At 44.6% G+C, this 24,651-nt stretch overlaps 1 protein-coding gene across 3 annotated transcripts in view; it reads left to right on the top strand.

Moving 5' to 3' along the window:
* Positions 1–24,651, top strand: part of CACNA1E (calcium voltage-gated channel subunit alpha1 E) — a 498,615-nt gene that overhangs the window by 343,013 nt on the left and 130,951 nt on the right. For all 3 annotated transcript variants that reach the window (XM_079980995.1, XM_079980994.1, XM_079980996.1), the window contains exons 10-17: positions 8,268–8,383; positions 11,170–11,223; positions 11,588–11,674; positions 16,538–16,747; positions 21,431–21,543; positions 22,762–22,874; positions 23,217–23,348; positions 24,450–24,522. In XM_079980995.1, the coding sequence (XP_079837121.1) occupies positions 8,268–8,383; positions 11,170–11,223; positions 11,588–11,674; positions 16,538–16,747; positions 21,431–21,543; positions 22,762–22,874; positions 23,217–23,348; positions 24,450–24,522 (898 nt within the window). The remainder of the gene's footprint in view (positions 1–8,267; positions 8,384–11,169; positions 11,224–11,587; positions 11,675–16,537; positions 16,748–21,430; positions 21,544–22,761; positions 22,875–23,216; positions 23,349–24,449; positions 24,523–24,651) is intronic.

Here is a 24,651-nt window from a genome sequence, read left to right as displayed (position 1 = left end):
AGAAGATTCCACCTAAACATTAGGAAGAACTTCCTGACAGTAAGAGCTGTTTGACAGTGGAATTTGCTGCCAAGGAGTGTGGTGGAGTCTCCTTCTTTGGAGGTCTTTAAGCAGAGGCTTGACAACCATATGTCAGGAGTGCTCTGATGGTGTTTCCTGCTTGGCAGGGGGTTGGACTCGATGGCCCTTGTGGTCTCTTCCAACTCTATGATTCTATGATTCAATGCCTGAAGCAGAATTCTTTGTACATTCAGCTGAATGTGCTGAGAATCCTTCCCACAACTGGGAATCCTGCATGATCCTGAAGGGGATTCCCAATTGCATCCAGATCCCCATGTGAAGAAGAAGCCCCCTTCAAACCTTCCCACTCAACAGGCATCTGTGATCTCTCCGACGCATTCCTTGAACTCCTGAATAGGCCTTAGCCATCCATCTAATCTAGGTTACCAAGTCATTGTTCCAGTCAGTGCCAGTTTAGCGAGAGGGGTAAAAAGGTAAAGGGACCCCTGACCATTAAGTCCAGTTATGGACAACTCTGGGGTTGTGGCGCTCATCTCACTTTATTGGCCGAGGGAACCGGCGAACCGGCGACCTTCAAATCAGCAAGCCCTAGGCTCTGTGGTTTAGACCACAGCACCACCCGCGTCCCTTCAGCAAGAGGGGTAGAGACTCTCTAAATGACAGCATGAAAATCATAGAAGAAGAAGAAGAAGAAGAAGAAGAAGAAGAAGAAGAAGAAGAACAAGAAGAAGAAGAAGAATTATTGATATCCTGCTTTATCACTACCTGAAGGAGTCTCAAAGCAGCTAATAATCTCCTTTCCCTTCCTCCCCCACAACAAACATTCTGTGAGGTGAGTGGGGCTGAGAGACTTCAGAGAAGTGTGTTGGAATGAAGTTACATGGCTTTAGCAGAAATGTTATAAAGAATTAAGTACAATATATTGTAAACGGATTAAAGGAAAAAATAATGTTAGAATTTGTCAAGTTAAATGATAGGACAGAAAATTGAGGGAGATGGAAGGGATTTGCTGAAACAATTAATCAAAGTGGAATACAAAAAAAGGGAGGTGTGAGGAGGTCGCTGAAACAAGTAAAATAAAGTTAATAACATTGAAAGTATTGGATGTGGTTTTTTTAATTGTTTTTGTTTTATTTTTGTTATGTATATGTAGTATTTTTGTCTTTGTATTGTATTGTATGGTTTCGTTATGTTTAATTCTTTTTTTTCCCTGTAACTTTCAAAACTTTAATAAATATTATTATTTTTTTTTAAAAAAGAGAGACTTCAGAGAAGTGTGACTGGCCCAAGGTCACCCAGCAGCTGCATGTGGAGGAGCAGGGAATCAAACCTGGTTCACCAGATTACGAGTCCACCGCTCTTAACCACTACACCACACTGTACTGTGACAGAGAGTACTCTTTAATAGGGGAGGGGGAGGACTGGGCTGCTGTTCTTCAAGGAACTTTCCAATGTAGTGCTGTGCAGAAGCCGTGAAGAAGACCATAGAATCATAGAATCATAGAGTTGGAAGAGACCACAAGGGCCATCGAGTCCAACCCCCTGCCAAGCAGGAAACACCATCAGAGCACTCCTGACATATGGTTGTCAAGCCTCTGCTTAAAGACCTCCAAAGAAGGAGACTCCACCACACTCCTTGGCAGCAAATTCCACTGTCAAACAGCTCCAGAAGGTACCCGGAACTCTCTTTCTTCTACAAATACAGGCAGACCACAGGAGTAAGTGCTTTTCAGACGTGTGGTCTGCCCTTCATTTTTGACTAGAAATCATAGTCATTCCCACACTCCTGATGATGAAACTGGAAGTGCAGCAGGGTTTCTGAACTAGAACCGGGCTCGTAAAAAGCAAATTGTGCTCTTGGGGCAATTGCTCACTTTAATCTTCTGATGCGGTTTATCGTTGCAGCCAACAACATGTAACTTTTCTTTATAAATCAGTCAGTGCTATAGACTTGCAAATGGTTTTAACTGGTTGTTTTTACTGATGTTTTTACCTGCCTTGTTTTTATGTTTATTTTAGTTTGTATTTGATTGGCTTTTATGGTATGCTGCTTTTATTTTTTAACGTTGGTACCAGCTGTCATAAGTAGCATTTGGTGCAAAGACAGGATACAAATTCAACAAACCAATAAATTAAACTTCCTGTGGTGGGAACCAATAACAGTATCTTTATCCCATAAACCCATCTAGGTCCAGTTTAAGGTGCACACTGTAGACTTAAAAAAAGGAAATGTGCAGATGAGGCAAATGTATTTTTTGGAAACACGTGTACCTAACAGGTATACTAATTAGGTGGGGTTGATGGTAGCTCTCTATCAAGTGTCCATTTCATTGCAAAGCATCATGCATAAAGAGACTGTTTATTTTATTTTTTTTTAAATGCAATTTCCAAAGAAACATTTCTTATACTTCCAACCTGCCCTTATAGAGGTCTCCCGGTCAACCTCCTTCCCACCACCACTGAAGAACCCAACCAAGTCTATGCCTGCTTTGCATCAGCAGCCTTATGGGACATTGGCCTGAGCTTGTTAGTTGCTTAACATGGGCTTGCTTGTCTTTGTGAACTGGCCCTCCTTTTGTGGAGTCAGGTTATGTAGGGATATCGCGGAGTGGACAGTGAGGTCCGGAGGGAGCACACTTCTCCACCAGCAGGCAGCCACAGTCTGCCTGCATGCGTGACCCTGGAGTGCAGGAACCCCCCCCCCCCCAGACAAGCCACAGCTGTCGGAACATCGTCCCCTATGTCTGACCTTTTGCGGTCTCAGCAGTCTGCGGTGTCCTGTCTGTAACCTTTGTCCCTGAGACCTTTTGTCTCCTTCGTCATACACTGTGCAAGGGGAAAATGATGCTGTGGAAACAGGTGCCAAAATAGCTTTGTACCACCCTACGATCTCGGGACTAAAGGTGTGTAAAGGTCACAGCCCAAAATGTACCGTATTTTTTGCTCTATATGACACACTTTTTCCCTCCTAAAAAGTAAGGGGAAATGTGTGTGCGTCTTATGGAGCGAATGCAGGCTGCACAGCTATCACAGAAGCCAGAACAGTGAGATGGATCGCTGCTTTCACTGCGCAGCAATCCCTCTTGCTGTTCTGGCTTCTGAGATTCAGAACATTTTTTTTCTTGTTTTCCTCCTCCAAAAACTAGGTGCGTCTTGTGGTCTGGTGCGTCTTATAGAGCGAAAAATACGATATTTGCCTGGCTTGCATATTTGTCTCAATAAAAGGAGGCTCCGCAGGAATGGCAGCAGCTCGCTTCAGACCACCTGTGCGCAGCTCACATGATGATCAACTCCTTTCTTGGGCCTTCACTTCAAGTTAATTGGAGCTTATTTCAGTGGAAGGGGTCCCAGAGCTGTACAAGCGAAGAGAGAAAGACCGTGTGTTCATTTGGACCACCAGGGGTTGTTTTCCGTGCTGCTGCTTGCTTCCGAGCTGGACTGTCGGTTTTGCAGATGTGATGGAGAAGAAGACAGAGGGTTGTGTGGGCTCCAGAGAGCTTCCTCCTTGCAAGGATTGTGGTTGCCAAGGGAGCCTGCAGTATTACCAGGGGGGCCTGCATTATTCTCCTGCTCCCTCTCCTCTCTTCCTTTCCACCCACCCTTCCACACCTTCAGAAGATTCTGTGACTCTGCAGCAGGGCTGCAGCAAAACACATTTCCTTTGAATAATGCATCCACGCCCCCACCCCATCAGCCTGTGTGTGTGTGTGTGTGAGAGAGAGAGAGAGAGAGAGAGAGAGAGGATGAATCCTTTCCCTGCTGAAAGTCAGTGCACAGTGAATGTGTGGAATTATAAGCATCTATTGAAGAGACAGGAGAGAGGTTTGGTTCGGACAGCAGGAAGGCAGCAGCCCTGCCCTCTGAATTATGCACAAGGTCTTACTTTATCGTTCATGCTCTTCCGAATCCCCTGGACCGCAAGCCAAGGTTTTCCGCTTTCAAGCGTGGCTTTCGAAACCCTCCTCCTCTCGCCTGCCTTTGCCAAGCTTGCCTGTGAGCGCCGCTTCAGCCCTCCCACCTGCGCAACCCACATCATTTAAAGTTGTCCTTGGAAAGCTGCGGTCAGCAAAGGTTGCTGGGAGGGAAGGGATGAGTTAGGAAAACATCCTCCCAGCAAATGAGTAAAATAGCCATAAGTTAAAAGTGGAGGCATTGTCTCTTATTTCACACTCCTCATGTGTTCCACCCGCATTTGCAAACTTAAGTCAGCAGGAAGCTGAGAATGAAAGGGGGTGGGGGAGTCCGGCAGCAAAGACCCCCAATACCCCTCCCCAAACCCAGAGGACTTATTTTTTTATGTATTTTTATTTTTTAAAAAAATCTTGGTTTACAAAAGTATGAGCAGTGTCTCTCTCTTTTCTTTTCCAAGTAACATTTTTACAGATCAGTTTCGTTTGTTGAGACATTAGGAAGAAAAGGGGGAAAGAGGTGGAGGGGGGAATCGTGACTGGGAGTGGGGTTTGGTGGCAATGTTTCTATTTTACTTAATATATGTGGGGTTTTGTGTCAGCGTCGCTTGTGCAGGTTCCCTTTGCTATTCGCTTGTGTTCCTTTGGTGTTGAGAGAGGTTGGAGGTTGGCCTAGGGTGTGGTTGTTCGTTTGTGATTGGCTGTGGTGATCTTTGTTTTCGTGTGTGAGCGGGGTGGATGTGTGTTTTGGATTAGGTTAGCCATATTGATGTTGGGATATCAAGCCCTTTATCAGGAGAAACTGGCAACTCTCCCAGGCACCCGGCTTGATTCCCTGTTGACCTCCCTGGCTGCATTCCCCAGCAGGCGCAGGCAAGGTCTCGATCGGTGATTCTTCTCCAACGTGAGAAGAACACACCCCTCTTTCCTGCCCCCCCGGGCAGGGGAAAGAGGTAGACAGAAACGTATTTACATGCCTTTATTATTATTTTTTTTATAATATTTTTTATTAGTTTTCCAATTTTAAAACAAAACAACAACATAAAAACATCAACAAATACAAACAAACACACAGGTGTAAATTCTTAACCTCATTTTCATAAACCTCCTTTCTCGGACTTCCCCATACCTCACCCTTTTTGCATCCTTATTTTACAATTTTTCAGCAACCCTTTTTGCCAATTAAATTTAAACTTGTTATCTTTCTCAATTTCACCTTAAATCATCAAACATTTCCAGCTGTAATTGCATCTTCCTTCCCCTTGACATTTTAGCACTCCTCAATTTTATAACAGTTCTTAAGATATACTTTAAACTTCTTCCAATCTTCCTCCACCGTCTCTTTCTCTTGGTCACGGATTCTGCCAGTCATTTCTGCCAGTCCCATAAAGTCGATCACTTTCGTCTGCCATTCTTCCAGTGTGGGTAATTCTTGTGTCTTCCAATACTTTGCTAGAAGAATCCTTGCTGCTGTAGTGGCGTACATAAAAAAAGTCTTATCCTTCCTTGACACAAATTGGCCGACCATGCCCAAGAGAAATGCCTCTGGTTTCTTATGAAAAGTACATTTAAGTACCTTCTTAATTTCATTATAAATCATTTCCGAAAAGACTTTAATCTTTGGGCAGGTCCACCAAAGGTGAAAGAAGGTGCCTTCAGTCTCATTACATTTCCAACATTTATTATTGGGCAGATGATAAATCTTCGCAAGCTTGACTGGGGTCATGTACCACCTGTAAATCATTTTCATAATATTTTCTCTTAGGGCATTACATGCCGTGAATTTAATGCCGGTGGTCCATAACTGTTCCCAGTCAGCAAACATAATGTCATGTCCAATGTCCTGTGCCCGTTTAATCATGGCTGATTTGACTGTCTCATCTATTGTATTCCACCTCAGCAACAAATTGTACATTCTTGATACATTCTTAGTATTGGGTTCTAACAGTTCTGTTTCCAATTTCGATTTCTCCACCTGGAAGCCAATTTTCCTGTCTTGTTTAAAGGTTTCCATTATTTGGTAATAATGAAGCCAATCTCGCACCTTGGGCTTTAATTTCTCAAAACTCTGTAATTTAAATTCACCGCTTTCTTGTTCTAAAATTTCAGAGCGTATTTACATGCCTTTATTTCTGTCTTTGCAGTGTTACAAAAAAAACATGACTGCTCTCTTCAAGCTCCAGCAGTGTAGTGACAAACACTTCTTGGATAGGAATAAACGGAAGAGCTCATATTACACTCTGAGCTAATTCCGGTGCTTCGCACTGTGAATAGACTGTCCCTCTGATTCCCACAGGCAGTCCCAACATTCCCATTATGTTTACTTTTCAAGCTAGCACTTTGCAGCTGCATTGCATCCATATCGTAACAATTGATTCATATGCTGTTGGTGGATTCTTGTCATTGTCTTGTTGGGCTGTGTATGTGATAAAGGGGAGCCATCCCAGGGTGAAGGCGTCTTCTTCTATTTGCCCCCATGTAAGCTTCAGTTTATTGGTTAATTTTTCTAGTAGGGCTGTTTCCCATACTATTTGGTACCATTGGTCCATTCTTACTCCTGACAGGTCTCTCCAGTGTTTGATTATGATTATTTGCACTCGCTTGTGGTGGGTTTCGAGTGGGGAGGAGCTTTGAGAGAGTGGCAAAATATTGGAAGACGCAAGATCTACCCACTCTGGAAGAATGGCAGATGAAGATGATTGATTATATGGGACTGGCAGAAATGACCGGCAGAATCCGAGACCAGGGAAAAGAGGTGGCAGAAGAAGATTGGAAGAAGTTTAAAGACTATTTGCAGAAATATTGTAAAATTAAGGAATGTTAGAATGATATTGGATAGAAATTAAGCGGTTTTCAGCTGTAATGTATAAAAGAGATGGAAAATAAGGTTTTGAAATAATTAAAAGAATCAGTGGTGAGGATTTGCTAAACAAACAAATTGAATTAGAATATAAGAAAGGGAGGTATGAGGAGGTCTGGAAAATAAGTTAAATGAAAATAAGTAAATGGAAACTTTATGTGTTTTTAAATCGTTTTTATTTTTCGTATTTTTGTATTTTTGCTTTTCGTTTCTTTTTGTTTTACAATGTGTTATCTTTGAAAACCTTAATAAATATCTTATTTTAAAAAAAAAGGAGCTTTGAGAGAGTGATTCTTTGGCTTGATTTGTTAACACTGAGCCGTGATAGGGATCAGTTGGTTTCAGGGGGTGTCAGCAGCCTGCTGCAGGCTTCCTCTTAGTCCAGTTTGTACAAACACACATAAACAAGCTTGGAGAGTGAGGCAAAGGTCCTTCTTTCACCTGAGCTCAATCCACTTCAGTACAGAGGTTAGAGGAGATTAGATTAGGACCAGGGAGACCTGGCGAGAAATTGGGAAACAGACAAAATACCAGAATTACTAGAATGGAGAGCCTAAATTTGCGAATTTGCGGAAATGGCAAAGTTAACAGCATCAATTAGAAGTTGTCCTAATCAAAAACTTTATAAAGAGTGGAAATGCGTAAAGGTCTACATGAAAAGAGTTGGTTTTGGAGCTTAAAAATTAATATGCAATAGCTTAAAGGGCACAAGGACATAGGATAATATCATAACAAAGATGGAACAACAAATATAAACAGAAGGTAACGTAACAACAAAAAATAACAGTATGTATGTATGGGTGGAGGGAAGCAATGGGTCTTGGGGGAGGGAGATGAGGGAACTAATTGAAAAATGGTTAAAGATATATATAGGATTTAAGAGATTGAGAATAAGGAATTAAAACAAGAAAACAAACATTCAGGAATATTAAAATAATAGAATCTGAGAAGAGATTAGTCTAAATGAAAACATAAGACTCAAGGTTTTACCATTTATGATTTTATTTTGGATGTGAAGTCTTTATTTGTAAAGATTGTACAATAAATGAATAAAACAATAAAATGCAAAAATAAATAAATAAATAAATAATAGGACCAGGGAGACGCCGGTTTAAATACCTGGCTATGAAACCCAGTAGGTAATCTTGAACCAGTCTGCCAAACCTGCTGTGTTGTAATAGGAATCACGAATCCCGCCTTTGCCCCTTGGAGGCAAAGGTGGGCTGGGAATCTAGTAATGAATAAATAAATACAAACCCCTGGCAATCGCTTTCAGCTGACCTGCTCTGAGCTCATTGCTTCTCTCTCTCCAGATTCACCTGTATGGGTTTTCTCCTTACTTCCCCCGTCACAAACTAAGACAGCCTTCTTCCCACCCCTCCGCGCCATGACTGTGTCATGCGGTATACAACTCAGTGCTGTAGCGCTGCAGAAAGTCTTTTTCTAACAGGATTTTGGCCTCCTTCCTGTCTCTACAGGGAATTTGCCAAAGAGAGAGAGCGAGTGGAAAATCGCCGGGCCTTCATGAAACTGAGGAGGCAGCAGCAGATTGAACGGGAGCTGAACGGCTACCGGGCTTGGATAGATAAAGCAGGTAAAGTAGGTCTGGGGTCAGGGAAGGATGTGAAGCCAATCCAGCTGCCAGCTTGGAACAACAGCAAACTGTCAGGAGAGAGCCAGAGCTGCCGACGACTGAAAACCTGTGTACACGGCCCTTGCCCTTCTGTGCCATGAAACTGCCTTCTTTCAGTGCACAGTTTGCATGCGCTAGGACTTGTAGTGCAAAACCATTTTGGGAAATTTAAGTCCTCTTAATGGGGACGCGGGTGGCGCTGTGAGTTAAACCACAGAGCCTAGGACTTGCAGATCAGAAGGTCGGCGGTTCGAATCCCCGCGACGGGGTGAGCTCCCATTGCTCGGTCCTGCTCCTGCCAACCTAGCAGTTCGAAAGCACGTCAAAGTGCAAGTAGATAAATAGGTACCACTCTGGCGGGAAGGTAAACAGCGTTTCCGTGCGCTGCTCTGGTTTGCCAGAAGCGGCTTACTCATGCTGGCCACATGATGTGGAAGCTGTACGCCGGCTCCCTCGACCAATAAAGCGAGATGAGCGCCACAACCCCAGAGTAGTCCGTGACTGGACCTAATGGTCAGGGGGCCCTTTACCTTTAAGTCCTCTTAGCAATATTACAGTATTGCATTCTCTTTTTTTTAAAAAAGTTTTTATTATTAAAATAATTCAGCATTAATACACACTTATTGTGAATATACAAGCATACAAGCATACATTTCATACAATCCTTAAAAATATTTAAACATACCTACACTCAATCCCACAGATAATTCCTTTTCCCATCACCATCCACCACCCCTCACCCCACCTTTGAGTTAGACTTCCAATCTACTCAATTGCATTCTCCTTAGTCTGGAATCAAAGTATTAGCTTAGTAGTTCAAATTAAAACGTGAAGTTAATTCAGAGTTCCATCCTATCACTGTTCCTCTGCCCCGCTGCCCCTTAGGATTTCTAGATCACAATGCTGCTGAAGTCATAGCTGGCTGAATTGCCCCTTGTTTGCAACTCTCAGTGGCGCAGGAGTCTTTCCAGGGTCTAGGTTTGGTAACCCATACTGAGTGCTCCCTAGTCCTGAGACTGTTCCACCTGACTTTCCCTCAGGTTCCTGCATCCCTTCCACTTCCCCTTCCGTGTCTCTTCCCTTCAACTAACCTGCCTCCAGGTTACCTGTCCCTTAGGTTTCCCATCTTCCGGTGCCTCCTTCAGTCAGTTTCCTTGGCCTGCTCTGCACAGCAGCTCCTAGTGCCTGTTGTGTCAACGATCCTTTCTCACCTAAACTTCTACAGTGAATACTTTGTTGCTGAGAAGTTGGAATGTTTGTGGACATCCCATAGATTTGTACTAGCTCGTTCAACAAATGTCAGAGGCTTCACTGCCAGAAATGCAATACCACGTTGGTTGCCACTGAAGTTTTGTAGTGTGTGGAATGCAGTTATATTGCAAGCCATAGACGTATACTGGATACAGTTTGGAACATAGTGATAAAACTCTTCCATTTTCGGTCACATTCCGTGAGTTTCTTGAAGTTTTGCTGTTTGAGGGTGGCTTTTTTAGTTTGTTGGCTGAGTGCTCCCTAACTGTACGCCTCTCGCGTAGGAGTGCACACCTGCCTTTTGTTTTCTATGTTGCTCAAATATGCTGTGCCATTTTTAAAACTATATCCTCAGCTTAAAAGACATTTGGAATTCACATAAAACCTACATAACATGCTCTTATTTTAAAAGAAAGAAAGAAAGAAAGAAAGAAAGAAAGAAAGAAAGAAATACGCAAGTGAACAAGATTCTTTTTCTCCCCACAAGGTAGAATAGATGTGGACAATGACCGCTCCCCGCTTAAAACGGGGGGCGCCCTTTGCGGGGACGCGCGCAGCCCTGGATCTGGAGTGGCCCCATCAACATAGGCTTTGCCTTCCCTCAGGTGGGATACCTGGAGGTCCCCGCCTACCCCAGTGAGTTGTCCAATCCCACCTGGGGGAAGCGTTGCCAGGGAAACCAGGCCAGGTAGGGGGAGGGATTACCTGCCCACACAATAGAGGGTGGATCTTAATTGTTAATCCTCACTTGGCTCCAGAGCTTCTCCCACCCTACCCACCCTCAGTTAATGTCTTCTTTTGCAGGTTAACTTTTCTTCATAGGTTTTGCAGGTTAACCTGTCTCCACAGGTATGCGGGCGCTGCTACGATAAGGTCGCTGTTAAAGGGCCGGAAAGGAATTTCCCTGCATTGGCAGGTTTCGCCTTTCCCGTAGCAAAACGTCACAACTTTGGCGGTATCAGGCCTTGGGCGGAATCCTTTAGTCCATCTTCCTCTTTGCAGCGGCGATACCAGGGTTCCCCATTAAAGGGATTTCTGAAGGGAGGCTTTGACCGTACGCCGAAAGGTCATCATTGCTCTCCCCTGCGGCAGCGTAATGGGGACGGCTATCTCTGCTTGAACATATGTTCTCCAGAGCCGGCCCATTCCCCCCCCACACACACACTGGATAACCCTGATGCTCCCTAGGTCCCCGGCTGGGGACTAGGGAGGGAGAACGCCCAATGCCTGAGCCAAGGTCTACCCACATTTGAAATTTAATAAAGTTGTGGCCAATTTAATCCCATAGCACGTTGTCTAGAGTCGTTATTCCACATGACGGGGGGGGACCACTCGGGATCTGGGGACTCCGCCTGTCCACGCAAATGATCCTACCACAGCGATGATGTGATTAGTCTCATATCGCCAAATAATATTGTCCCTTTTGTTTTGCTGATTAGATAGTTGACAAATATATTCCTAAACTTCTTTTATTATCTTTTTGCATCTTTACATAGAGGAAGTCATGCTGGCTGAAGAGAACAAGAATTCTGGCACATCGGCATTAGAAGGTAAGTGGGGGGACACACCCTGAAATTTGATATCCATGGGGAGATGCAGAATGATTCTTCGGCCTGCTGTTTTTTCCACTAGGCTACTTCCCCCACATGTACAGCTGTGTTGCCTTGGCAAGTTGGGAAAAGTGGGTGGGAATGGGTTGCAAAAAAAAAAAAAAAAAAAGATGGGTGGGGGAAGGGCTAAGACAAAACATGTTGGGCATATTGCAAAAATCAGGAACCTGTCCTTTTCCCATGCCATCTATAATACGTTTCTCTTTTTTGCCCTTTGTTCTTGGATGTGTCTTGTTTATGGCGTTTCTTATAGTAGCATATTAACATGATGATTATTTTTTTGCCTTTCCTCTGCCCTTCCTAGTTCTCAGGAGGGCGACCATTAAAAGGAATCGGACAGAAGTCATGAATCGTGACTCCAGCGATGAGCGTGTGGATATCTCCTCTGTCGGTAAGATGCAGACATTCAATGCCTGTCCTGGGGCTCTTCCTCCAAACCCAGGTCTTCATTCATCCAAAATGTCGCTTCCGTGCCTCTGACCAGTGGTGAACAATAATATTTCACCAAAAAGCATGAAACTGCAACACCGAAATGAAATCAGAAGAAGCATACTCGGAGTCAAGTGTGAATTTCATGCTCTTTATTCAGCTCATAGTAGCAATGAATGAAACTTTCCCCAAAACGTCTAGCTATATATGCATTATTTACACAATGGGCCTCACGTGATTGGCTAATTCCAGGCTGCTCCTGTAATAATAAATAATAATAATTTATTATTTATACCCCGCCCATCTGGCTGGGTTTCCATAGCCACTCTGGGGGGCTTCCAAAAAAACCCCCACTAAAATACAGTAACCTATTAAACATTAAAAGCTTCCTTGAACAGGGCTGCCTTCAGATGTCTTCTAAAAGTTTGGTAGTTATTTTTCTCTTTGACATCTGGTGGGAGGGTGTTCCACAGGGCAGGTGCCACTACCGAGAAGGTCCTCTGCCTGGTTCCCTGTAACTTGGCTTCTCGCAGTGAGGGAACCGATAGGAGGCCTTCGGTGCTGGACCTCAGTGTCCAGGCAGAACGATGGGGGTGGAGACGCTCCTTCAGGTATACTGAGCTGAGGCCGTTTAGGGCTTTAAAGGTCAACACCAACACTTTGAATTGTGCTCAGAAACGTACTGGGAGCCAATGTAGGTCTTTCAAGACCTGCGTTATATGGTCTCGACAGCTGCTCCCAGGCACCAGTCTAGCTGCCGCATTCTGGATTAGTTGTAGTTTCCGGGTCACCTTCAAAGGTAGCCCCACATAGAGCGCATTGCAGTAGTCCAAGTGAGAGATAACTAGAGCATGCACCACTCTGGCGAGACAGTCCGTGGGCAGGTAGGGTCTCAGCCTGCGTACCAGATGGAGCTGATAAACAGCTGCCCTGGACACAGAATTGACCTGCGCCTCCTTGGACAGCTGTGAGTCCAGAATGACTCCCAGGCTGCGCACCTGGTCCTTCAGGGGCACAGTAGGCCAATCGGATTGCGATTCACCTCCTCCAGAAGCCTGATTGGCTGCTCCTGCAGGCCAATCAGATCGCTGTTTCACTTCCAATCAGGTTCGCTGTTTCACTCCCACGTGGAGCTGGATTGGGTGGCTCCTGCAGACCAATCAGACTGCTGCATTCTGGATCCTATTGTTCTAGGATTCAGCTCAGTACATAACAAGCAGGGACAAAAGTTTTGGGTCCAAGATTGCTGAAGCTGCCATGCAGTCAGCTGGGCACGGTGCCAGTGCCATGTCCCTCTGACAGTGCCAGATTACCAAATAGGCTGGGTAGGCACCAGCCAATGGGTCCCACGCATTTTAGGTGCCCTGAAACAATGGATCAAAATAATATTGATTTGATCTTAAAAGAAAATTACAATCAAGCTTTCTTAGTTCAGTGTTATCCCACTAGTCCAGGGGTCAGCAAACGTTTTCAGCAGGGGGCCTGTTCACCGTCCCTCAGACCTTGGGGGGGGGGGGCAAACTATATTTTGAAAAAAAAATAATGAACAAATTCCTATGCCCCACAAATAACCCAGAGATGCATTTTAAATAAAAACACACAGTCTACTCATGTAAAAACATGCTGAAATCTGGACCGTCTGTGGGCCAGATTTAGAAGGCGATTGGGCTGGATCCAAGGGGGATATTCCTATGCAACTCTTAGAGGTTCAAAAGCTCCATTCTCCTTTGCATGTGGACTCACCCTAGAAAGAAACATTGGCACAAGATCATCCAGGATTTTGTGACTCCTTCAAGTGAGAAGCAGAACATCTCATTTATCTGTTATCTTGGGGCTGGCAGGAGGACATGCCTTCGTTCTGGAAGAGAGGCACAGAATGAGGGAATAATTGCAAACACTTGATTGAAATAAGTTAACCGCGCCATGCTTTCCAGTAGCTGCCCCCGACTTGATTAACACAGAGAATAAACAATTTCTCTTGCAGTTTTGGGAAGGGTGCGTTACGGGCCTGATGCAGTAGATTTTCAACATTGGATTTTTATTTTTATTTAACTATTTTTGTTAGGCAGCTCTCAGCATGGGTATTGCTGCAGAGTATAATAAAGTAGGTGTTTTTGTCCCAATATCTGGCGTACCAGAAAAGGACTCAGATTCTGCATTGACTTGATAATTGGCACTAGTATTCCTTTGGGTTCTTTAGCCTGAAAGTTTGCAGTGTGATTTATTCTTCACTCTTTGGAATACTGTGTGTGTAAACATGTGACGGAGATACTATCTCTGTTTTGTAATAAATACATGGTTTTGGCGATTAGCTGCATCCTTCTGGGAATGAGAACAATATTGTCTGAAGTGCTGTTTAATGCTTTAAAAACTATCAGCTTATTCACAGACACACTTGAGCTTTCAGGATGAGTTTCAGACTAGTAATTACTCTTTTAAAAAAAACCACAGGAAATGATTGTATGCATATAGGGAAAGGTCTCACAAAGCTCAAGTTGGCCAGACTCTGCTGGAGATGGTATTTAGGGGTCAATATGAGCTCAGGTGGGACGCAGGTGGCGCTGTGGGTTAAAGCCTCAGCGCCTAGGGCTTGCCGATCGAAAGGTCGGCGGTTCGAATCCCTGCGGCGGGGTGCGCTCCCGCTGCTCGGTCCCAGCGCCTGCCAACCTAGCAGTTCGAAAGCACCTCCGGGTGCAAGTAGATAAATAGGGACCGCTTACCAGCGGGAAGGTAAACGGCATTTCCGTGTGCGGCTCTGGCTCTGGCTCTGGCCAGAGCAGCGATGTCACGCTGGCCACGTGACCCGGAAGTGTCTCCGGACAGTGCTGGCCCCTGGCCTCTTAAGTGAGATGGGCGCACAACCCCAGAGTCTGTCAAGACTGGCCCGTACGGGCAGGGGTACCTTTACCTTTTTACCTTTATGAGCACAGGTAGCTTGCTGAAATTCGTGGCTCCTATGGGCTCAAACAAATGTTAAACCCTAAAGCACTGAATGAGGAGAAGCTGGATTCTAAAAAAACATAATTTTGTCCTCATTCATTGATACATACACAGACCAAAAGGAGGAAGCATCCTGTTCCCTTCTGTCCAAGAGAGGGCTATCATACAGCCAGATCTAAATTTTGCCCAAGCTTGTCTATAGCAAGTGAGCAGGGAGGGAACAGGATCTGACCGTCTTGATTTTAGCTGTGGCTTGAAGCTTCCTGTGCCTGACTTCATATAAATCAGATCAGAAGAATCTTTATTTGCATCAGCCACTAGCCATAGCAATAAAATAAAATAAAATGTACCGAAGATAGAGTTAAAAACTTAACTATACAAAGTACATTTTGGAGGTTTACATCCAATAGTAGATCTTATTCTAATTGCCTCCACTAAAAGTCTTGCAGTTTTTGCTGTCACCTGATCATCTTGATCTGCTAAAAGAAAGGACACAATAGTGGTGGTTGAGTCAGCCGACATGGACAACAGCAGAAGGGTAATAACCTCACTTGGGGACGCGGATGGTCGACAGTTCAAATCCCCGCGATGGGGTGAGCTCCTGTTGCTCGGTCCCTGCTCCTGCCAACCTAGCAGTTTGAAAGCACATCAAAGTGCAAGTAGATAAATAGGTACCACTCTGGTGGGAAGGTAAACGACGTTTCCGTGCGCTGCTTTGGTTTGCCAGAAGCGGCTTAGTCATGCTGGCCACATGACCCAGAAGCTGTACGCTGGCTCCCTCGGCCAATAAAGTGAGATGAGTGCCGCAACCCCAGAGTTGGCCACGACTGGACGTAATGGTCAGGGGTCCCTTTACATTTTAATAACCTCACTCCTCAAATCTTTATAAAAAGTGAAAGTCACATCAGCCACTGACTCAGTACTGCCATCTCCACATGGACATAACCGTTTTTTTCTGGTGGAAGTTTTTGAAATCGACTCTCAACTACAGCCGAAGACAGTATATTCCATTTTTGAAAGTGAAAGCGCGTCTGTATTTTGGAATGGTTAAATTTTGCAAATAGGGTGCCAAAGTGTCAAAATGACTAGGTGGAAAATAGTCATACCATGGACAAAATTTCCTTAGTGTCGCCAAATTATTCTGTCGCTCTATATCGTATAGGCGCTGTCTAATTAAATTGTTTGCTTTACTGAAGTCCAGTGTCAATAACTGTTGTGGTGATGAACTGGAAAAGTAAAGCTTTCGGTTGACAATTTTAGTCCAATTTTAGACATCATGTATGATATCAGGGACGCAGGTGGCGCTGTGGGTTAAAGCCTCAGCGCCTAGGGCTTGCCGATCGAAAGGTCGGCGGTTCGAATCCCTGCGGCGGGGTGCGCTCCCGCTGCTCAGTCCCAGCGCCTGCCAACCTAGCAGCTCGAAAGCACCTCCGGGTGCAAGTAGATAAATAGGGACCGCTTACCAGCGGGAAGGTAAATGGCGTTTCTGTGTGCGGCTCTGGCTCGCCAGAGCAGCGATGTCACGCTGGCCACGTGACCCGGAAGTGTCTCCGGACAGTGCTGGCCCCTGGCCTCTTAAGTGAGATGGGCGCACAACCCCAGAGTCTGTCAAGACTGGCCCGTACGGGCAGGGGTACCTTTACCTTTACCTTTATGATATCAGGTACAGGAACAGTGGGCACACTTTGCCCAGAAAGTCCTGGAGAGCCAACCTCCAATGATTGGCAGGCCTGAATAGGCCCAACCCTGGCCTACAGCTTCACAGTACTTCCTAGCAAGCATAAAGCACTGAGACAGCAAGGAGTTTGTCTTTACTTTTGTGAAATGTCCCTGCACCATTTATCTCAATTGACGTCTCCCATCTTTCTTTCCCATCCCGTTGCAGGCACCCCCCTCGCTCGGGCCAGCATCAAGAGCGCCAAACTGGATGGCGCCTCATATTTCCGTCACAAGGAGCGCCTCCTGCGCATCTCTGTCCGCCACATGGTGAAATCCCAGGTGTTCTATTGGCTCGTCTTGAGCATCGTGGCCCTCAACACGGCCTGTGTGGCCATCGTTCATCACAGCCAACCTCCTTGGCTCACGCACCTCCTCTGTAAGTGACGGGGTTCTGTGTCATTGACGCCTCGCTAATGCGGCAGCAGCAGAAAGTGGAAGAACAAACCCTTCCCCAGAGCCAAATGCATGTGTAAGCAAGGGCATGTTTCTTCCAGGAAAATTCAGGCACAGGGCCAGTGTGGTGTAGTGGTTAAGAGCGGTGGACTCGTAAACTGGTGAACCGGGTTCGCTTCCCCGCTCCTCCACATGCAGCTGCTGGGTGACCTTGGGCTAGTCACACTTCTCTGAAGTCTCTCAGCCCCAGTGGCGTAGCGTGGGGGGTGCAGGGGGGGGGGGGCCCGGCCGCACCGGGTGCAACATCTGGGGGTTAGGGTTAGGGGGCGCAAATCCACGGGTTAGGGGGCGCAAATTACTTGCCTTGCCCCGGGTGCTGACAACCCACACTACGCCACTGCTCAGCCCCACTCACCTCACAGAGTGTTTGTTGTGGGGGAGGAAGGGAAAGGAGAATGTTAGCCGCTTTGAGACTCCTTCAGGTAGTGATAAAGTGGGATATCAAATCCAAACTCCTCCTCCTCCTCCTCCTCTTCTTCTTCTTCTTCTTCTTCTTCTTCTTCTTCTTCTTCTTCTTCTTCTTCTTCCCTTCTTGGTTCCATCTCTTCAAGGAACTGGCGGCTCCCAACCAGTCTTGGCTGCTTGTGGTGCCTGATCCTGTTCTGACACAGGTTTCACTCAGAAATATACCCCAGTGAAGTTGTTTTGTTCAAATAAAATGGCACAAGGCAGGATAAAAGTCTCCTTTTCTAGCTGCATACAGTGGTACCTAGGGTTACATATGCTTCAGGTTACAGACGCTTCAGGTTACAGACTCCGCTAACCCAGAAATAGTACCTCAGGTTAAGAACTTTGCTTCAGGATGAGAACAGAAATTGTGCTCCGGCGGCGGCAACAGCAGGAGGCCCCATTAGCTAAAGTGGTCCTTCAGGTTAAGAACAGTTTCAAGTTAAGTACAGACCTCTGAAATGAATTAGGTACTTAACCCGAGGTACCACTGTACAGTGGTGCCTCGCAAGACGAAAAGAATCCATTCCGCGAGTCTCTTCGTCTTGCGGTTTTTTCGTCTTGCGAAGCAAGCCCATTAGCGGCTTAGCGGATTAGCGCTATTAGCGGCTTAGGGGCTTAGCGGATCAGCTGATAATCGGCTTAGCGGCTTAGCGGATCAGCTGATAAGCGGCTTAGCGGATCAGCTGTTAAGCGGCTTAGCGGATCAGCTGATAAGCGGCTTAGCGGATCAGTTGATAAGCGGCTTAGCGGCTTAGAAAAAGGGGGGGGGACCCACAGGAACTCGCAAGACATTCTTGTCTTGCGAAGCAAGCCCATAGGAAATTCGTTTTGCGAAGCACCTCCAAAACGGAAAACCCTTTTGTCTAGCGGGTTTTCCATCTTGCGAGGCATTCGTCTTGTGGGGCACCACTGTATTTGATAGTTAGCATGCACCACAGTGGTGAGTGTCAAAGAGTACTGGCTGCTTTCAGAGATTTTTTTGACATGATGTAAATGTATTCAGAATGTTGTTTGGCACGTTCGTTTCTTTAGCTGCTCCTTCTGTGCACCATGTTTTCTTCTTTCCCCTCACTGCCCTCAACCGCATTTACTCTCACTGCTGTTAATGTGCGTGGTTTTGTGGATGATGTCATGATGCGTCTTCTGGTGTGGTGGACGCATCATGGATGCCTCAAAACCAAAACATGTGGGCCAGCATGGTGCCCAGAGGAAGCAGCAACCAGGAGAACGAAGGGATGCTGAAAAGCACTGAGACAATGTGAATGCTTGGTGAAGTTAAGTTGTTTTCTTCTTTTGGTTAATTTGGCAGCACGGAATGCGATTGTTTCCGAGCTAGTATTCAAAATTGGCGAATATTCAGCACAAATCTGCTCACTAATGAAAGAGTGTTAGACTCTTTATATTTTCTGAGAATCCTCCGGAAAAATAATCTCTCAAAGGACCTGTTGATGGCATTCTACCATTGTACTGTTGAGAGTGTATTAACTTATCGTCTGTGTGTGTGGTTTGGGAACTGCACGGTCAGGGGAAAAAACAATGTTGTCCAGGGTTGTAAAGACTGCAGAGAGAATAATTGGGTGCACTCTTCCCACCTTGGATCAAATCTATGCTTCCAGGTGCCGTAAGGAAGCTGCAGAGATAGCGCAGGATAGTGCGCACCCCGGAAATTATCTCTTTCAGCTTCTGCCTTCTGGAAGAAGGTACAGGGTTATAAAGACTAGGACTAGCCGTCTGAGAAACAGGTTTTATCCAAATGCGATTATGGTTTTAAACACAGTGTAAGGTAGTCTCTGTGGGAGTATATTGTATTTAATTATGGGGTATCAGCGTTTTTAGGGGGTTAACCAGGCTGGGATAGCTGGGATAGCAGGCTTGTTGGTTTTTGAATGTCTGATGTAGATTTTTTTCAGTTTCGTTGTTCTGTATGGCACAATGACAATAGAGATTATCGTATCAACTTGAGCCCTATGCACACAATATATTTTCTGCAGGTCAGAAGCCACTCCACTGTGCCTCTCACTTGCAAGATCTTCTCTGTGGTGTTCCAGTTTTGCCCATATTAGACAGAAATAGGTGTGCTGTCGTCGTTTTATTTATAATTGTTCTCATGCATAAAGGGCAGCACTGACGGTACGCAGAAACAAAAATCTCAAAGTCTACAAATTAAATACAAAATATAATAGGTAAAAGGTAAATGACCCCTGCACAGTTAAGTCCAATCAAAGGTGACTCTTCTCTTTCCAGCCAAGGGAGCTGGCGTTTGTCTACAGACAGCTTTCCAGGTCATGTGGCCAGCATGGCTAAACCATTTCTGGTGCAATGGAGCACTGTGACGGAAACCAGAATGCATGGAAACACTGTTAACTTTCCTGCCGCAGTGGTACCTATTTATCTACTTGTGCTGGCATGCTTTTGAACTGCCAGGTTGGCAGGAGCTGGGACACAGCAATTGGAGCTCACCCTGTTGCAGGGATTCGACCCGCCGACCTTCCGATTAGCAAGCCCAAGAGGTTAGAATACAGCGCTACCCACTCCCACAAAATACAATATATGACCACAAAACCATTATGGAGGGGGTTCAAATGATACAGCATCTCTCACATAAATAAATCTTACTTTATGGTTCTAAGTGTACTCTAATCATTTGTCTAAGACATCACCCTGACATACCCTTCTTGCCACTTCTGAAAATGCCTCCTATTCTCTATTATCCGTTTTGCATCAAATAAAGTCCCACCATACAGCACTAAAATCCTGTGGGTGTGCTTTTCATTGTATCAAACCTGAGGATAAAGTGTTCTCTCTCTCTCTCTGATATTGCTATACGCCATGTGTTTCCACGCCAAATCTTCAAATCTTCAAAGACACATTATCCAGGTTTTTCCATTGTCGTGCTATTGTTTTTCTAGCTGCCAACAAAAAAGCTTCATCAGAATCTTATGTTCTTATGTTCTTATTAGATCCTATAAATATTGATAAGATTCTGTACGTATGTTGGTGCAAAGAACAAAACATATTTCATAAGGGAAAGGTAGTAAAAATGTTATCTGCTGCCTGAGCGTATCCTGAATCTATATCTTCTCCCAGTCTGGCTGATGGTACGAAATTGGCTATTAATTTAATCACATTTATTTAAACCCCTCCACGGTGAAGCCTGAAACGACAGTAAACTTTCTTCTGTGGTATTATGTAGATGAATGTTTGAAGCTTTTATGTTGTTTTAGTTTTATATCAGTTTCAATTTTAGTGTTATATTTTTGTGTTGTTTGGGGTTTACTTTTCATTTTTTAAAACCCCCAGCAACTGGTAAGGACAATATTGCTGGCCACCATTTTTTAAAAAGCTTATTTTGAGGGGGGGAATTGTTGGTTCTGAGCCCAGAAGAAAGGACCATTAGTGGTGTGACAACTGTCAGGCTCCCCCAGGCACAAGCACTGCAGCAACCTCTTTAATTGCTACAAGTTTGGCCAGGCCGATCACAACATTGTTTAGAAAGCCGTCACAAAAAGCTGTTGTTGTATAGAATAGCAGGCTGAAGAAATAGCAGAACTGACAAGGAGTTTTCCTGGGGAACTGAAGTCCCCAAATTTTGCTTCCAGCTTTTCGACCAATTCACACCATCAAACTAATCTCTTGAAGAAAAGTCAGGCTAAGGATGGTCCAACCTCAACCTCATGTGGTCTATTTTTATTTTATTTTATGGAGCCTGTGTGGTTTCACCAAAGCATTTTAACTGTGGTAAAGAGCTCTCTGCAGAAGGCATGATCTGTATTAAGTGATCCTGAATGTGCACCATGGTTAGGAAGGAACGTAAGAAGCATCTGGTTGGGTCAAAGGTCCAACATTCTTCTCAAGACTTCCCCAGCAGGTACCAGGTGGTCAACTAGAAATTGGTCCATAGTCTTTCTGCCCCACGCAGGGAAGTTGCCTATTTCTATTCTCACCACCACATTTTCCTTAGAAGCTGCAGCTACAAAGATGGCAACCAAGTCCTGCTCCTGTGGCCTGGTTCATGTTGTGTGCCTGCATGGGGAGAAATTTCTAAGCATGAACCAGCTCTGGGTGGGTTCATCATGCAGTGCTGTGAAGTTTTGTTGCAATAGTGGATGGAGAGAAGCAGAGATCGAATGAACACACCTGAATTTCTTTCTTTCAGACTATGCAGAGTTTATATTTCTGGGCCTCTTCCTCCTAGAGATGTCCTTGAAGATGTACGGGATGGGGCCCCGACTTTATTTCCATTCTTCTTTCAACTGCTTTGACTGTGGGGTAAGCACTGCGCAGATAAGAAGCAGAACAGAACAAGTGCGAATGGCAGAGCGGGGTAGAAGATTCTTTGGGGAACTGCACTGATGTGTAGAAGATCCTGGAAGGGGAGAGGGGGTGGAAACGTGGTGTTATTGTAAAACCCCCAAGAGCCAAATTACCATCTTGTCAGTGCAGGAATTGGCGGAGGAGTTATAGTCATTTGAATGAAACAGATTGTTCATTCATATATTCACTTCATGGAGTCCACAAACATGTCATTTCTTCCAGCTCACTTTTTTAAAAAAATTATTTTTATTAAACAATTTCAACATAACAATTTATCAATCCAAAAATTCGATTTCATTATTTTTCCCCCTTCCCCCTTCCCCCCTCCCCCCCCAGGACTTTCCTCAGCTCCCCCCTCTGGTTTCTTTGCACATATTGTTCTCTGCATATTATAAAATTGAACATATCCTTGCCTTGTCTATCATATATTCAACTAATAAATTTGTGGATATTTATTCAAAACCTGCCAAGGAGTCCAAGTCATTTTGTTGTTTTTCTAAGTAGTTTGTAAAAAGTTCCCACTCTTCCTTAAAGCCACGATTGTCCTTGTCACACAGTTTATATGTCCACTTGGCCAATTCCGCATAGCTCATCAATTTTTCTTGCCACTGTTCTTTCGTTGGGATTTCCTCATTCTTCCATCCTTGTTCTAATAAGACTCTTGCCACTGTTGTAGCATACATAAATAGATTTTTTTATTTTTCTTGGCAGGTCTTGTCTTACAATCCCTAACAAAAATGCTTCTGGTTCTTTTGCAAATGTCATTTTTTTCAATTCGTTATATATCATTTCCCAATATTTTTTTACTTCTCTACATTCCCACCACATATGATAAAAAGTACCTTCTTTTTCTTTACATTTCCAGCAAATATTTGACCTGGTTTTGTACATTTTTGCTATTTGTACTGGTGTGATATACCATCTGTACATCATCTTCATATAATTTTCTTTCAAAAGAGAACAATCTGTAAATTTCAGATTTACTTTCCACAATTTTTCCCAGTCCAGCTCACTTTTTAAAGTCTCTTGTCAGGGCGACTTTGCCCTTCTGGGATCGCTGAGAGAGGATAGCTGAGAAGGTGGTTGAGATGTTGGGTGGATTTGCTCATTTACGTCTTTCCATTCATAGGTGATTCAATGTCTTGTTTCTTCTGTATGTGTTTGATGACTCAGGTCACAGTGGGAAGCATCTTTGAAGTGGTTTGGACAATCTTCAGACCTGGAACCTCTTTTGGGATTAGCGTCTTACGAGCCCTGCGACTTCTAAGGATATTTAAAATCACAAAGTGAGTGAAACAAACGAGCTGATCCCTGTTTTTTCTCCTAAAATGTTACCCCCACTTTTCCTTGTGTCACCCTGTTGTTCCTCCTTGTTCCATCGACAACCCAGTTTCCCCGTCCCATTTGTAACCTGTACTATTGATAGCATTTAATTCACCTGGCTAAGTATCTAAACAAAGCTAAAGAAAGAAAAATAAATTGGACAACACTGATCAAATAATGGAAACTCCCCTTCTGCCCCGACACACAGGCATGCACACATCTGCTGGCTAACAAAAGCCAGCCCAAGTTGAAAGAGCATTGCAATGCTTTAGGAAGCATGCTACAGTAACATCTGGATTTTCCAGGTATTGGGCTTCCTTGAGGAATTTGGTGGTCTCACTGATGAGTTCTATGAAGTCTATTATCAGCCTCCTCTTCCTCCTTTTCCTCTTCATTGTAGTCTTTGCCCTGCTTGGGATGCAGCTCTTTGGTGGCAGGTAAGTAGATGGCCAGGCCATGTTTGCTTGTTTTTGAAATGTCGACCAGTATATCAGAATATTTCATAAAGCTGCCTCACTAGCTTTCACCAGATTGTTTATCCATAAAGCTACTTCAAGCACCCTAAGGCAATTGCTTGCTTTATTCCTCTAACTTATAGTGGCCTATTTGTACTCAGTGCTTTTTTTCTGAGGGGACGCAGGGGGGGCGCATACCCCTAAACAGTTTGTGAATCTAAGTTTGGCCTCATTGAGGGGCAATATATCAATATCAGTAGGAAAATGAGAGTACCCCCCAAAATTTTTTTTTATAGAAAAAACAGCACTGTTCCTACTGATTTCTGGAGAGAATTACATGCCTTGGTTACATGCGTTCTCTGTGTCTGTAGGTTTTTGCTGCACAGGCATTGAATTAACTCATCGCAGCAGAATTTGGCTTTCCTAAGAAATGTTCCACCTCGCTTTTTTATTGCCTTCACTCCTGTAGAGAAAGACTTAAAAATATGTAGGCCAGGCATAGGCAAACTCAGCCCTCCAGGTGTTTTGGGACTACAATTCCCATCATCCCTGACCACTGGTCCTGTTAGCTAGGGATCATGGGAGTTGTAGTCCCAAAACACCTGGAGGGCCGAGTTTGCCTATGCCTGGTGTAGGCCATGTATCTGATCCCAGGAAAGCAGTGCTAGATCTGGACAGTGCTATCAGGGACCAGGAGGTGGAACTGAGGGTCTCACACAGATCCCTACTGTTCTCTGTGGCTCCTGTTGCTGAATCTTGTTTGTCTTTTCTACTATTTGCTCTTAACTTTCCCTCCATTCTCTTCTGCCACCTTGTTCCACGTGCAAAAAATACATAGAGAATTATATCGAATCTTGAATCTTGGTTGCAGAATAGAGTATACAAAGTAGATAAACATGTGCAGGAGAGTGGGATGCAGAAATACGCACCACTTTCATCATATCTATGTGGAAATTACCAAAATGACAGTAGCAGGAGACGAGATAGAGGGGAGGACAAGGAGGCTGGGTAAAATAATCTGCTGGTGGGCCAGAAGAAGAAGCTTCTTATAGCTTGTTTTTTTGTTTTTTTACTTCTTTACAGATTTAATTTTATGGATGGGACTCCTTCTGCAAACTTTGACACCTTCCCTGCAGCCATCATGACAGTTTTCCAGGTATAACTCTGGGGGCGAGGAGCCTGCACCTGAAGAAATGAGCTCAGATGCCTGGGTCCTTTAGTAATGCTTCTGTTTAAGTAGTCTGCTGTGATTCAGGGCAGGTGATAGGAGAGACACGAGGCTGCC

Source organism: Podarcis cretensis (genome assembly GCF_951804945.1).
Source record: "Podarcis cretensis genome assembly, chromosome: 6".
NCBI classification, from domain to species: Eukaryota; Metazoa; Chordata; class Lepidosauria; order Squamata; family Lacertidae; genus Podarcis; species Podarcis cretensis.
Note: the sequence above shows the minus strand (reverse complement) of the source record. Positions and strands in the feature narration are given on the sequence as shown.